Source organism: Anomaloglossus baeobatrachus, chromosome 7 (genome assembly GCF_048569485.1).
Source record: "Anomaloglossus baeobatrachus isolate aAnoBae1 chromosome 7, aAnoBae1.hap1, whole genome shotgun sequence".
Taxonomy (NCBI): Eukaryota; Metazoa; Chordata; class Amphibia; order Anura; family Aromobatidae; genus Anomaloglossus; species Anomaloglossus baeobatrachus.
This window is the reverse complement of record NC_134359.1, coordinates 35,276,457-35,290,322: the sequence shown is the minus strand read 5'-3', so window position 1 is coordinate 35,290,322 and position 13,866 is coordinate 35,276,457. Positions and strand designations below refer to the sequence as shown.

Sequence of the window (13,866 nt, the reverse complement as noted above, 5' to 3'; positions counted from 1 at the left end):
GATCCGCACAAGCGGATTACTACTACGTCATTGGACACTGTTCACATTGCAGAGTCCGACAGGCAACCTGGCCTCTCTTAAGTGCTCAGCTTTGCTGGACGTCGGCTGAATTGTTCCACTGCTTCTAGCCGTGCAGACGTTAATCCTTTTTTGGAGCAGTGTGCAACTCTTCTGAGAGTGGGGTTGCTGATTACCATCCACAGCTGCTCCCTTCCTTTTTAAGGATAGGGAGTGTAGTAGGAGATCGCCGAAGATAGCTTCAGCATAGCTCCAGCAATCCCAGTCTCAGTGGTTCTCAGTGCATGTGAATAACCATCGCTTTTTTGCATGGTGTGAACGTTCCCCTGTTGTGTTTATTCCCTACCATTTTCTTTATTCCCCTGTACACATATTGGCTTTCCTTTGTGTTTGAATGCAGTGTGTACAAGGTTTCATTTTCCCTTTTGCATGTCTTTTCTGTGGAGTTTTGTTACTGGGTTTTTCCTAGGGTTGGGGGAGTAAGATCAGGACTCAGACAGGAGACAGGGTCATGCTGGGGGCTCGGTAATGGCTACCATCAAGCCTACCTCCGAGATAAGGGACAGCGCAGAATTTTGAGTCTAAGGGCCAGTTTAGGAACCCCTGGTTCGTCAGTACATTCCTCGTGACAGTACTTGACTTGAGCAAATTAATTTAATGTCAATCAAAATGTGTCAATTTTGAAGAAATTCCCTGGATCCATTGAATTTAAACAATTTTGTGACTCGATATTTGCTAAAAATTCCCACTGCCACTTTACACAAAACAAAAGATTGCATCATCCAGAGAAGGCTCACATGAGATCAGTTGAAATGACGCCGGCTTCCCCATAATATCTTGCATAGCATAGCCAATAACAAGGGACTATAATAGCCTGTATAAAAGCCAAGGCAGGGAATGCAGCAGATATTTTGTAGTGTATGTAGACTTTTGCGAGGGAGTCATAGCTAACAGTATGCATGAGGACAACCTGATGACAACTGAGTGACGTGCTACTATGGCTGGATCAAGGTTGATAACTATCGAGGGAGTCACTACGAGCTTTAGCTTCATGCATTTTTGAACCGTGAGTATCGAATTTGCATGTTAGCCATTTTTGCAGACATCAAGTCCGTTTTTCATATAAATTACCTTCCCACTAATCCGTGAACATCGTCATAGCTGTCATATACTTCTAGGTAGTCAGACAGGCAGTCGGTGTCTTCTTCAATATCCATCTCTAGAAACTGCAGGTGTATGGGCTGACCAATCTTTACCCGAATGTGCCAGTAGCATATTTGTTCATTCTCGTATTCGTTAGGATACCCTGGAGATTTAATGAGTCTCTCTTGCTCCGTTAGTACCCCACCGCACTCCTTTGCTGTGGAAAAAGCAAGTAAATGTTAATGAGAATCACTTATAGCATGGACACTAAAGAGCTGTCAATTAGGTTAGGTGGAGGGAAATTCAGCTGCGGCAGGGAGGAGGGACACTGAGGATCTGTCAATTAGGTTAGGTGGTGGAGAGTCAGTTGCAGCAGGAAGGAGGGACATCAAGGATTTGTTAATTAAATTAGGTGGGGGAGATTCAGCTGCAGCAGGAAGGAGAGACATGCAGGATTTGTTAATTAGATTAGGTGGTGGAGACTCAGTTGCAGCATGGAGGAGGAGTATTGAGGATCTGTCAATTAAATTAGGTGGGGGGAGGGACATCAAGGAACTGTCAATTAGATTAGTTGGGGGAGATTCAGCTGCAGCAGGGAGGAAGGACACTGAGGATATGGCAATTAGATTAGGTGGTGGAGATTCAGCTGCGGCAGGGAGTAGGGACATTGAGGATCTGTTGCTCAGGTTGGGTGAGAGAGTTTCAGCAGCAGCATCAGAAGGGAGAAGGGACCCTGAGGATCTGTCAACATTCAATTGAGCAATAAGCAGGAGGGATATTGATGAGCTGTCAATCAGATTAGGTGGTCGGTATTCTGCAGCAGCAGGGAGGAGGGACATTGAGGAGCTGTCAATCAGGTTAGGTGGGGGAAATTCAGCAGCAGGGAAGAAGGACACTGAGGAGTTGTCAATCAGATTATGTAGGGGGATATTCAGTACTAGAGAGGAGGGACAATGAGGAGCTGTCACTCATGGTAGATGGGAAGAGATTTGGCAGCAGCAGGGAGGAGGGACTCCAAGGATCTGCCAATCAGTTTAAGAGGGTGGAGAATTCAGCACTAAGCAGGAGATTTGATGGGGGGACATTTAGCAGGTTAAACTTTCATAAAGGATTATACAGACATGCAGACATGAACTATCAAAGTAAATACACCAAACGTATCAAGTCTAAGGCGGGCTTTGCACGTTGCGACATCGCAAGCCGATGCTGCGATGTCGCACGCGATAGACCCCGCCCCCGTCGCAGCAGCGATATCTTGTGATTCCTGGCGTAGCGAACATTATCGCTACGGCAGCTTCACATGCACTCACCTGTCCTGCGACGTCGCTCTGACCAGCGACCCGCCTCCTTCCTAAGGGGGCGGGTCGTACAACGTCAGAGCGATGTCACACGGCAGGTGGCCAATCAAAGCGGAGGGGCGGAGATGAGCAGGATGTAAACATCCCGCCCACCTTCTTCCTTCCGTATAGCCGGCGGCGGCAGGTAAGGTGATGTTCCTCGCTCCTGCGGCTTCACACACAGCGATGTGTGCTGCCGCAGGAACGAGGAACTACATCGTACCTGTTGCGGCAGCGTAATTTTGAAAAAGTCGGAGGCTACACCGATGATACGATAACAACGCTTTTGCGCTCGTTAATCGTATCATCTAGGATTTACACACTACAATGTCGAAAGTGACGCCGGATGTGCGTCACTTTCGATTTGACCCCACCGACATCGCACATGCGATGTTGCAACGTGCAAAGCCGCCCTAAGAGATCTGTGTAGAGTGTGCAATTTATAATATGAAATCTGATGACAGAGCCCCTTTAAACGAGACACCATTTTATAAAAAAAAAATAAGATTTTGATGAAAGATCACACAGTAAAGTACCTGAATTATTAATAAAGTAAAATTATAAATGTAGAGTCACAAACGTTTAGGGCTGTTTAATTTTGGCAATTCCTGATGGTGATTAAGTTTTTGCAATTTTAAGAATCACATGTTGAAAGTTATATGATTGTGTCACGTTTGCCTCAGTACTGGAGGTACGCAGGGATTCACTGACAATTGTACGCTTTAAAAAATAACTTTTATGAAATCATTAAAAACCTTAAATTAGAAATTGTTTATATTAAAGGAAAATATTCCATACAATTTGGCAATCAAGGGAAAAACATTGGATGGACAAAAATTGATATTTATTAAGTTTGCTTCCTATGAAGATCCTAATTTTCCCCTAATATGCCGTACCTTGCCACCAAGTTGGTACCCTAGAAATTGCAAATGAAAATTCAATATCACTAGTAAACTCTGCTTACTGACCATCACTTTGCCCTACACCTATGTACAGTGTACCCACCCATATCCTGTCCACCGTCATTAACTTGAGAATGGCAGCAGCTATAGGCATAGAAGTGGTTTCTAGGTATAGTAAAGTAGCCATGCGCTATGCAATCAAACAACCTATAGCGCCACCTGGTGGAAAACAACGGAGTTAGCATTATCGAAAACGGAACAAGATAGAGAAAAAAAGTGAATTAAAGAATTGTAGGGCATCATCAATTCAATACGAATCAACACCTTGCATACAGAAATGCTATGATATGAAACCCATGACCCCCCAAAAACATTGAATGCTGGTCACGCATATGGCGCTCATTTAACTTTGATGCTCTTGGTGTCCCCCGTCAGCTGCAATGCACATCTGGACTCTGCACAGCATACTGTATCTTGCTGCACGTTGTGCAATATGGTAGGTGACACGTTTGCACAAGCATCTGTGCAGTAAAAGAGAAAGAAAATGTGCAATAAAGTGGGATCACCAATGTAACAATAAACATCATTTATTAGACACAAAAAAACCAACCATGGACATGCATTAAAAACAATTAAAAAAAAGCACAAGCTTATAATCATGTTTGGTGTCAATGGTATATGGCACCAAGAAAACACCCCACACCCTCAACAAGCCACCTGCCTCATTGCATTATATTGTTTAAATCTGTATGCAGGGCCATGCTCTTTTCATTGGGCTGTTTGGCTTGTTGAGGGTGTGGGGTGTTTTCTTGGTGCCATATACCATTGACACCAAACATGATTATAAGCTTGTGCTTTTTTTAATTTTTTTTTAATGCATGTCCATGGTTGGTTTTTTTGTGTCTAATAAATGATGTTTATTGTTACATTGGTGATCCCACTTTATTGCACATTTTCTTTCTCTTTTACTGCTCAAGTGTTCCCTAAAATGTGCTAGTGGCTTTATGATCCCTCTTTTTTCATTCTTATATGCTATTTGTGTCTAGTGCCCTCCCACACCTTAGTGCTTACAATTGTTGCTTATGTGAAGGCTTTCCCTTCAATTCTGGGAGTGTGGCACAGGGGTTAGTTTTTATAATTGCCAATTGCCAATGTATGTGAAGCGCTGTGGAATTAATAGCGCTATATAAATGAATAAAATTATTATTATTATTAATTATAATTGAAATATTTGTTCAGCATGGATTTGGATGCCAGAGAGGCTGCTTGGAATAATCAATCTGGGGATTTGTTTGGCGCACCTTCTGAGGTGCTGGCACAAGATTCTTTTCAACAGTTGTCAATTGAGCTCAATAATTTACATAAGGCAGTTACCAAGACATGGTGGAATGTTAAGACTCTGGAAGAGTATGTCAAAATGGGCATTGTGCCTCGTGGCCTGAGGGTGCAGATTTTCCCTGCCTGGGAACCAAATGCAGGGTTCAAGAGCATATGGGAAGCAGGCCTTATGAAATGCTCGGATATTATCCTGAACATGCTGATTGAACATGACAGGACGTTGTCAAATGACATTAAGGATAAGATTAGGGTGTGTGAGTCCAAGTTGAAAACATTTGACCTCAACACACAGGTCCTTCCCTTTCAGCAACAGCTTAAAGTCTCTATTGAAAGGTATGAGAAGGACATTGTTAGGGGCAAAAAACAAAAATTCTTTAGAGACAAAAAGGATTTTGAAAATGGTGCCGTCTTTCGATGGACACATCATGGTAACCAAAGATTTCGGAAAGCGGTCACGATGGGACACAGTGGATCAAATATTGCTACTCGTGACTTATCTTCAAGCGATTTTTTATCTTCGGACAACAGCGACAGAGAAGGCCCACCAGACGAGGTAGACGCAAATCCACCAAACACATCAGGGGGTGTGTTACATCAGACACGACGCAAACAATGGCCTACAACGTCCAACAGGACAACGAGGAACAGGAAGAAGTGGTGATGGAGGATGGCACGTGCTCCATGAACCAGGAGAACAACTTGCAAGGTAATCTGCAGATTATTAATTTAACTAACTATCAGCTATCTGAAGAAGAATTGAGTCTCTTGTCCAAGGGTCTTTCTTTTTCACCTACTAAGGTACTTGATAAATTTGAACTTACTAAGGATGTGTACCTATTCTGCAGGCAACTGGTTCTTAAACTTATGTATCATCAACCTGGAGTTATTGACACCTTACCTGTGGAGGACAGACAAGCTTTTCGGGATCTGTTGGAGCTCCTGGAGGAGAGCGATGGGCCTGGAGGTAAGAAGTTGCCTTTTACATCAAGACTTCCCTCTCAGGCTACACCATCATTCTCTTTGTTCCCGGCGGTACAAATCTTTTTTGAGACTATGTGTCGGGACATACAGAATCTAAGGATTGTTCCCTTCCAGCAAAATAATCTTACTGCCGTGGAACAAAAAGCTCTGTCCAGACTTGGGAAGAATACCTCATTTATCATCCGCGAGGCGGATAAAGGAGGGAATGTGGTGTTATGGCCCGTGGAATTGTATACAAAGGAAGCCATAAGACAACTTGGCAATCGGGTTTTTTACACTATACTTCCCTCAGACCCCACTGATGCCTATAAGGCTAAGCTGGACAGACTCTTGGGTCGGGCTTTGGACTTGGGCATCATTTCCAAACGGGAAAGAGATTTCCTTACTACACGCCATCCTACAATCCCTACGTTTTACATGCTCCCGAAGGTCCACAAATCGTTGGTGGACCCACCGGGAAGGCCCATAGTATCGGGCATAGGGAGTTTGTATGAACGTCCATGTGTGTATTTGGATTTCTATTTGCAACCTTACGTATTTACTCTCGATTCTTATGTCAGAGATTCAACGCACCTGATCACTCAATTGGAGCAGATTGAATTAAAGGCCGGAACCCTATTGATCACCATGGACATTGAATCCCTGTACACATGCATCGATCACAACCTTGGTTTGCAAGCAGTTACGTACTTCTTGGATCGTCGCTCAACAGGTGACAGAAAACACGATTCTTTTGTGTTAGATTTATTACAACTTGTCCTGCATAACAGTTTTTTCGTGTTTGACCGCGTCTTCTACAAGCAGGCGTCTGGGACTGCGATGGGCGCCAGGTGTGCCCCTTCGTACGCCAATCTATTTTTAGGTTGGTGGGAGGAGGCACACGTGGCGCCCACCGCTTTGTTCCGGAGATATGTGTCACATTGGTTTAGGTACATCGACGATGTCCTGTTTTTCTGGGTAGGTGACCGTGCATCGTGTGAAGATTTCATTGCCCAGCTGAATGAAAACCCGTGGCATATAAAATTGTCATCAAACATCTCAAGTACATCGGTGGATTTTCTCGATTTGAGGATCACGTTGGAAAATGATCGGATCACGACCTCTCTGTTTCGGAAACAGACTGCGACCAATAGTGTGTTACACTACACTTCGTTCCACCCCAAACATGTTCGGGATGGAATACCCAAGGGTCAATTCCTGCGGGTACGTCGCAATTGTTCCGAAGTGACTACATTCAGGAGGGAAGCACAAGATCTGACCACACGTTTCCTCAGGAGGGGTTATCCACGCAAAGTGGTTTCCAGAGCTTTTCAATACTCATCTAATATTTTACGGTCTGATACCTTCCATGGCCGTCAAAAAACGGAGATGAGTACCATCAATCTTGTGACGACTTACAACAATCAATGGGATAAAGTACGACAGGTTTTGGCAAAAAACTGGAACATTCTTCTCAGCGAACCCAGGTTGGTCCCTTTCATTAATACCTGTCCGAAACTGATCGCTAAACGTGCTAAAAATTTGAAAGACCTTCTCTCCACAAGTCATTTCAAAAGACCCACGGTCCCTTTGGGTCGCGGGGAGAGACTGGTCGGCTCTTTTCCATGTGGGGACTGTTCTATCTGTCCTTTTCTTGTTGCTGATAGGTCTGTACAAATTTCTATTTTCCCAGGGACTATCACAACTAAGGTGTATTCCAACTGTCGCACCAAAAATGTTGGGTACCTTCTGATTTGTGACTGTCCTAAATTGTATGTTGGACAGACCACACAGGAGCTCCGGCGTCGGATTCAACACCATTTCTCTGACATTGGACGGGCGAATAAGGAACAAGCACAAGGTAAGCCCATAACATCTGTGGCTAAACATTTCCTTGATGCACATAATGGTTCATTTCGCAAGGTCCGTATTTTGGTGCTTGAGTCTGTCCCACTCAATATTCGGGGGGGCAGAATGTCCGATGAGCTTTTGAGAAGGGAAGCCAGGTGGATTTACCAATTGCAGAGTCTTTCTCCCAATGGCCTTAACGAGGAATTACTATTCACAGGCTTTTATAAGAAATGAGGGCCAGCTAGTGTCCAGCTTCTGAACCCTCGTCCTGCCGCAGGGGCCAGTTGAATTTTTCTCGCTGGTCCGACTCCTACCTGTTTCTGGGTTACATATTCTTCCCCGGCGGTTTCCCCCTTCCCCCCCGCCCTTTCCCCCCCCACCGCCCCTCCCCTTCCCTTGTGGCCGGGGGGGGGGGGGGAGGGGGAGGGGGGGTTGCTGTGTGGGTTTTTTGGGTTTTTTTTTATTGTTTTATTCATTTGTGGTTTTTTTTCCTTATTTATAGGTGGTATTCCCATACCTGGGAGGGTCGGATCCTCTGCGATGGAATAGCGTATGAAGTCATCCTTTTACGCTTGCAGATCTCTATTGGGTGCTGGCATTCCCTCTGAGAACTGAATCTTGGTCTACTTACAGTTTCATCTGTTCATTTCTGGCCTTTTTGCTTTATCAAGCTCCTCTGGATCTACGGTTTTTTCTACATCATCGTGACTTTTTCATGTTTGAATCCTATAACTACACAAAGAACTTGATGTGTCTCTGGCTCTACTATGAATGTCATCTTTTTCCTTCATGGGGACTTTTTCTGTTTAACTGTCATTATACATTTGGCTTATTTGTTATGTAGCCAGTCCACTCCGCCATAATAGTATCATGTCTACACTGTCTTTATGTGCGCTATGCCCTATACCATCTTTTGTGCTGTATTTGGAATCCAGACATCTGGACATCTAAACATGCGATGGGTGCCGCCTTTTCTGCGCATGCGCTGGACAATGACTTACCAACAGTATGTCAGGCTGTGATGGCATGGGTCACTTCTATGTACTCCCAGGCGACATGTGTGAACATCGGCAATCTTTGCTGCTTATACCTTTTATACACATGGATGTATTCTCTATCTATGGGGTCCATTTGTGTACAGTGGGTGGTCCATTTTGCCACACTGGCATCGTGCCGATGTTTTTACAGCTCTCATGGGAACTGTGCCCTACACGTTGCGTTTATGGTACAGATCTCTGGGCTTTTCAATATTTGTATGAGCTCATTTCTGTTGTAACAAGTGCCGTCGTTCCTGCGCCTGCATTGGACAATTAAGCACCTACATAACGCTGCCTATGATACTGGGGCATGCACAGTGCTGTGTATTATACATGCGCACCTTTCCCCGTTTATATACGTTCGATGCCTTACAGAAACTTGTATCACTTGGAGTATGATTGTGTTTGCGCAGGTGCGCGGATGAGTGACGCAGTGTATGGCTGGTAGTCATGTGATTGTACCCTGTGTGTTCTGTTTCGTCCGTAGCACCGCGCATGCGCATATGAGGTTCTTTCAATTGCGAGCGTCATTGATCCAGCGCAGGCGCAGTACGTGGCATTCCCATGTCATGACCCCACCTGATCGCATCACATGGTGAAGATGGCGGCATCCATCGGCGTCCCTCGGCGTACATGATGATTCCTTTCGGCCTCCTATCTCCATGCCGGTAAACAATTTACTAATCAATTTACGTTGTATTTAAGACACACCACCCATGACATTCCTCACTTTCCCCTGAGGAAGCTACACTTTGCTGTAGCGATACGCGTGGGGTTATCACCCCACCCCCTCTCCTGCATTTTCTTGCCTCCAGCCCTCATTTTTTATCAGGGTGTGTGCCTCTGCATCTTTCTGGCTCCACACATTGGCTCGAGACAGGTGATTGTTGTGTTACAGCCCATGTGTATTGTTTACTGTAATGCATTGCTAGTCAGTTATTTATTCTATTCACGTTTGGGCATTTTCTAGTGTGTTATTTTATTCACCTGCCTCATTGCATTATATTGTTTAAATCTGTATGCAGGGCCATGCTCTTTTCATTGGGCTGTTTGGCTTGTTGAGGGTGTGGGGTGTTTTCTTGGTGCCATATACCATTGACACCAAACATGATTATAAGCTTGTGCTTTTTTTAATTGTTTTTAATGCATGTCCATGGTTGGTTTTTTTGTGTCTAATAAATGATGTTTATTGTTACATTGATTGATGATCCCACTTTATTGCACATTTTCTTTCTCTTTTACTGCTCAAGTGTTCCCTAAAATGTGCTAGTGGCTTTATGATCCCTCTTTTTTCATTCTTATATGCTATTTGTGTCTAGTGCCCTCCCACACCTTAGTGCTTACAATTGTTGCACAAGCATCTGTGATACGTCGTCGTAGGTCCTGCAATGTTGGTGGAGGGGTCGCATACTGTCACGCTCCCCGGGTCCCCTGCTCTGATCCCCGGCTCACCTGCCACGCTCCCCGCTCTCCAGCCTCCATGTCCTGCACTTCCCAGGCCTCCTGGTCCCCGCTCCTGGCGCCCGTCGGTTTCCCAGCCCCAGCCCGGCTCTGCTGCTTCCTCCTCTCAGCTTCCTGCTCTGACTTCTGGCACCCGGGCCGCGCGCATGCGCATTACGGCGCGCGCGCGGTCATTGACCCTTTCTTAAAGGGCCAGCGTCCACTGACAGGAAATGAAGCACACAGGTACAGGGTATAAAGGGGTTTAGTGTCCAAGTGGGCGGGGCCTGTTCTTCGTGTTTCCCAAGCTAGGAGTCAGGTCTCCTTGTGTTCCTGTGAGATACTCACCTCTCTCTCTTCTAGAGCCGATCCTGTCTCGCCATCCGGTCCTGCCGAATCCCGAACCCCGAACGCTGTCTACCTGCCATCCCGACAGTCCGTACCATCACTGATCCCTGCGGTGACCCGTCATCTCGCTCCAACGGTTCCGGACTCCGCCTGACATCATCTCGGCTTCCGAACCTGAGCTCCGTCACCCGGACTACCATCAGTGACTCCGTGGTCCCAGGGACTTCACCATTATACTCGTGTGCTCGGACTGTCCTGCTACCTGTAGTGCTCCATCTACCGGACCCCTTACCATCATCAAGGAGTTCGGCCCAGTGGATCCACCTCCTGGGTCTGCCCGTCCACCTGGCCCTAACAGTAAGAACAGGCCATGGATCCCGCTGCAGCACTAGCAGCCTTACAGGAGGAACTCTCACGCCAGCGTGAGACTCAGACCCGCATGCTGCAATTCATGTCTTCTGTGGACGCCCGCCTGAACACGCTACAAGCGTCGGTTACATCTTCGGCATCTCGGGCTTCCACTAGTCAATCCACGGCTCCAGCTCCCGTGGCAGCCTCTTCGGATGCTTCCAGACTTCGTTTGGCCTCACCACCCCGGTACGCCGGAGACCCCAAGACCTGCAGGGGATTCATAAACCAATGCTCCCTCCATTTCACGCAGCTGCCGCATTTGTTTGCCTCCGACCAAGCCAAGGTCGCCTTCATCATGTCCCATCTAGAGGGTGAGGCACTGGCGTGGATGAACCCCTTGTGGGAAAAGGAGGATCCGGTGACCAAGAACATCCAGGAGTTCCTGCAGGCTTTTCGTGCCACCTTTGACGAGCCCGGACGCGCCTCCGCGTCTGCCTCATCTCTTCTCCGGTTACGTCAGGGGTCTCTGACGGTGGGTCAATACGCCATCCGTTTTCGCACCTTGGCTTCAGAACTCGGGTGGAACAACGAGGCCCTAACCGCCGCCTTCTGGGAAGGACTCTCGGGTCGAATTAAGGATGAGCTGGCTGGTCGTGATGTACCGTCCACCCTGGATGCCCTGATTACCCTAGCGACTCGAGTGGACATTCGCTTTCAGGAGCGATCCAAAGAGGTGTCCCGTGAGAGACGTCCGGTACGGCATTCCTCTCCTCCGCAGAAGCCCGCTGTACTTCAGTCAACGGCATCTGGTGTCTCCGTCCACGAGCCCATGCAGATCGACCGCGTGCGGCAGTCTGAACAACGTTGAGCAGAGCGGCTCGCCAAGGGCCTCTGCTTCTACTGCGGAGAGGGCACACACCTGCTACGCTCCTGTCCAGAGAGGCCGGGAAACTCCAAAGCCTAGGGTTGGTAGGAGAGGCCACCCTAGGTGCTGGGACTCTCTCAGACCCGGTTACATGGACTGTGCAAGTGACAACGGGAGAGACGCGGTTCACGGCTGAGGCGTACCTCGATTCTGGGGCAGCAGGCAATTTCATCCAGCAGGCCACTGTGGACAAGTACCAGGTGCCGGTTACTCCACTCGACAAACCCCTCGTGATAGCCTCTGTGGATGGGAGACCCCTCTCTGACACCATCTCCTGCATCACCAGGCCGGTCGAACTGCGTATCGGTGCCCTGCACACCGAGAACATCGTTCTCTACGTCCTCCCACACATGTCCCATCAAATCCTGCTGGGACTTCCCTGGTTACGGACACACGAACCATCCGTCAGCTGGGGCACTGGTGAAATCACCCGATGGGGCTCTTCCTGCCATGAGAACTGTCTGAAGACCATACAACCCATCCGGCGACCTCTGGTTCCAGAGTCCCTACCGGGACTGCCCTCGGCCTATTGGTCCTTCGCGGACGTCTTTGATAAAAAGGAGTCAGAGGTACTTCCGCCACATCGTCCTTACGATTATGCCATCGACCTGCTCCCGGGAACTACACAACCTCGAGGACGGATATATCCACTGTCTCCAGCCGAAACAAGGGCCATGTCTACTTACATCACAGAGAGCCTGGCAAGGGGATTCATTCGGAGGTCCTCCTCTCCTGCTGGAGCAGGCTTCTTCTTCGTCAAGAAGAAAGAAGGCGACTTACGCCCATGCATAGACTACCGGGGATTGAACCAAATCACCGTGAAAAACAAGTACCCACTGCCGCTCATCCCCGAATTGTTTGATCGGCTTAGAGGAGCTCGTGTGTTCACCAAGTTGGATCTTCGAGGTGCCTACAACCTGGTCCGCATCCGCTCTGGGGACGAATGGAAGACCGCGTTCAATACTCGCGATGGGCACTATGAATACTGTGTGATGCCCTTCGGCCTGTGTAACGCACCAGCAGTCTTTCAAGAATTGGTGAACGACGTTTTCCGGGATCTTCTCTACGTCTGTGTGGTGGTGTATCTGGATGATATCCTTGTCTTCTCTCCGGACCTCCAGACCCACAGAGAGAACGTGCAGCTGGTACTACAAAGAGTGAGAGAGAATCGTCTGTACGCCAAGTACGAGAAGTGTGTCTTTGAGCAGTCTACTCTCCCCTTCCTGGGTTATCTCATCTCCGATACCGGACTGCAGATGGATCCAAAGAAGGTCTCCTCCATTCTCAACTGGCCTCCTCCTTCTGGACTGAAGGCAATCCAACGCTTTCTGGGATTCGCCAACTATTACCGCCAGTTCATCCCTCACTTCTCTGCTCTGACTGCTCCTCTCTCTGCCTTGACCAAGAAGGGGGCTAATCCAAAGGACTGGTCACCTGCGGCCGACGCCGCGTTTGGCTCTCTGAAGCGGGCATTTGCCTCCTCTCCTGTGCTCCACCGTCCGGAGTTAAACCGCCAGTTCACCTTGGAGGTGGATGCCTCCTCCTCGGGAGCCGGAGCAGTGCTTATGCAGAAGTCCTCCTCCGGGAAGATGGTGACTTGCGGGTTTTTCTCCAAGAGCTTCTCAGCGCCTGAACGCAACTACACCATCGGTGACCGAGAGCTATTGGCAGTCAAACTGGCTCTGGAGGAATGGCGCTACCTTCTGGAAGGAGCAGTGTACCCCGTTATTATTTACACGGACCACAAGAACCTGGAATACCTGCGGTCTGCTCAGCGACTGAACCCACGGCAAGCCAGGTGGTCCTTGTTCTTTGCCAGATTCGATTTCCAGCTCCATTTCCGACCCGCGGACAAGAATGTACGCGCTGATGCCTTGTCCAGGTCTTTCATGCCCATGGAGCAGGAGGAGGAGACATCCCAACCCATCATCTGTCCTAGTAAAATCATTCCGGTGGCCCCTGTCACCCTGGCCCAGATACCGCCCGGGAAGACCTATGTCTCTGAGACTGACAGACAAAAAGTGTTACACTGGGGCCATGCCTCGAAAACAGCCGGTCATGCTGGTCAGAAGAGAACTTGGAGTGCGATTGTACGTCATTACTGGTGGCCATCCCTTCGCACGGACGTCGCCTCTTTTGTCTCTGCCTGCTCCTCTTGTGCCAGGAACAAGACGCCCAAACACCTACCATATGGCCGTCTTCTGCCTCTGCCTATA

At 48.0% G+C, this 13,866-nt stretch overlaps 1 protein-coding gene across 1 annotated transcript in view; it reads right to left on the bottom strand.

Annotated features, from left to right (window-relative positions):
* Positions 1 to 13,866, bottom strand: part of TNFAIP6 (TNF alpha induced protein 6) — a 75,353-nt gene that overhangs the window by 4,976 nt on the left and 56,511 nt on the right. The window contains exon 4 of the mRNA XM_075318816.1: positions 1,150 to 1,378. Within this exon, the coding sequence (XP_075174931.1) occupies positions 1,150 to 1,378 (229 nt within the window). The remainder of the gene's footprint in view (positions 1 to 1,149; positions 1,379 to 13,866) is intronic.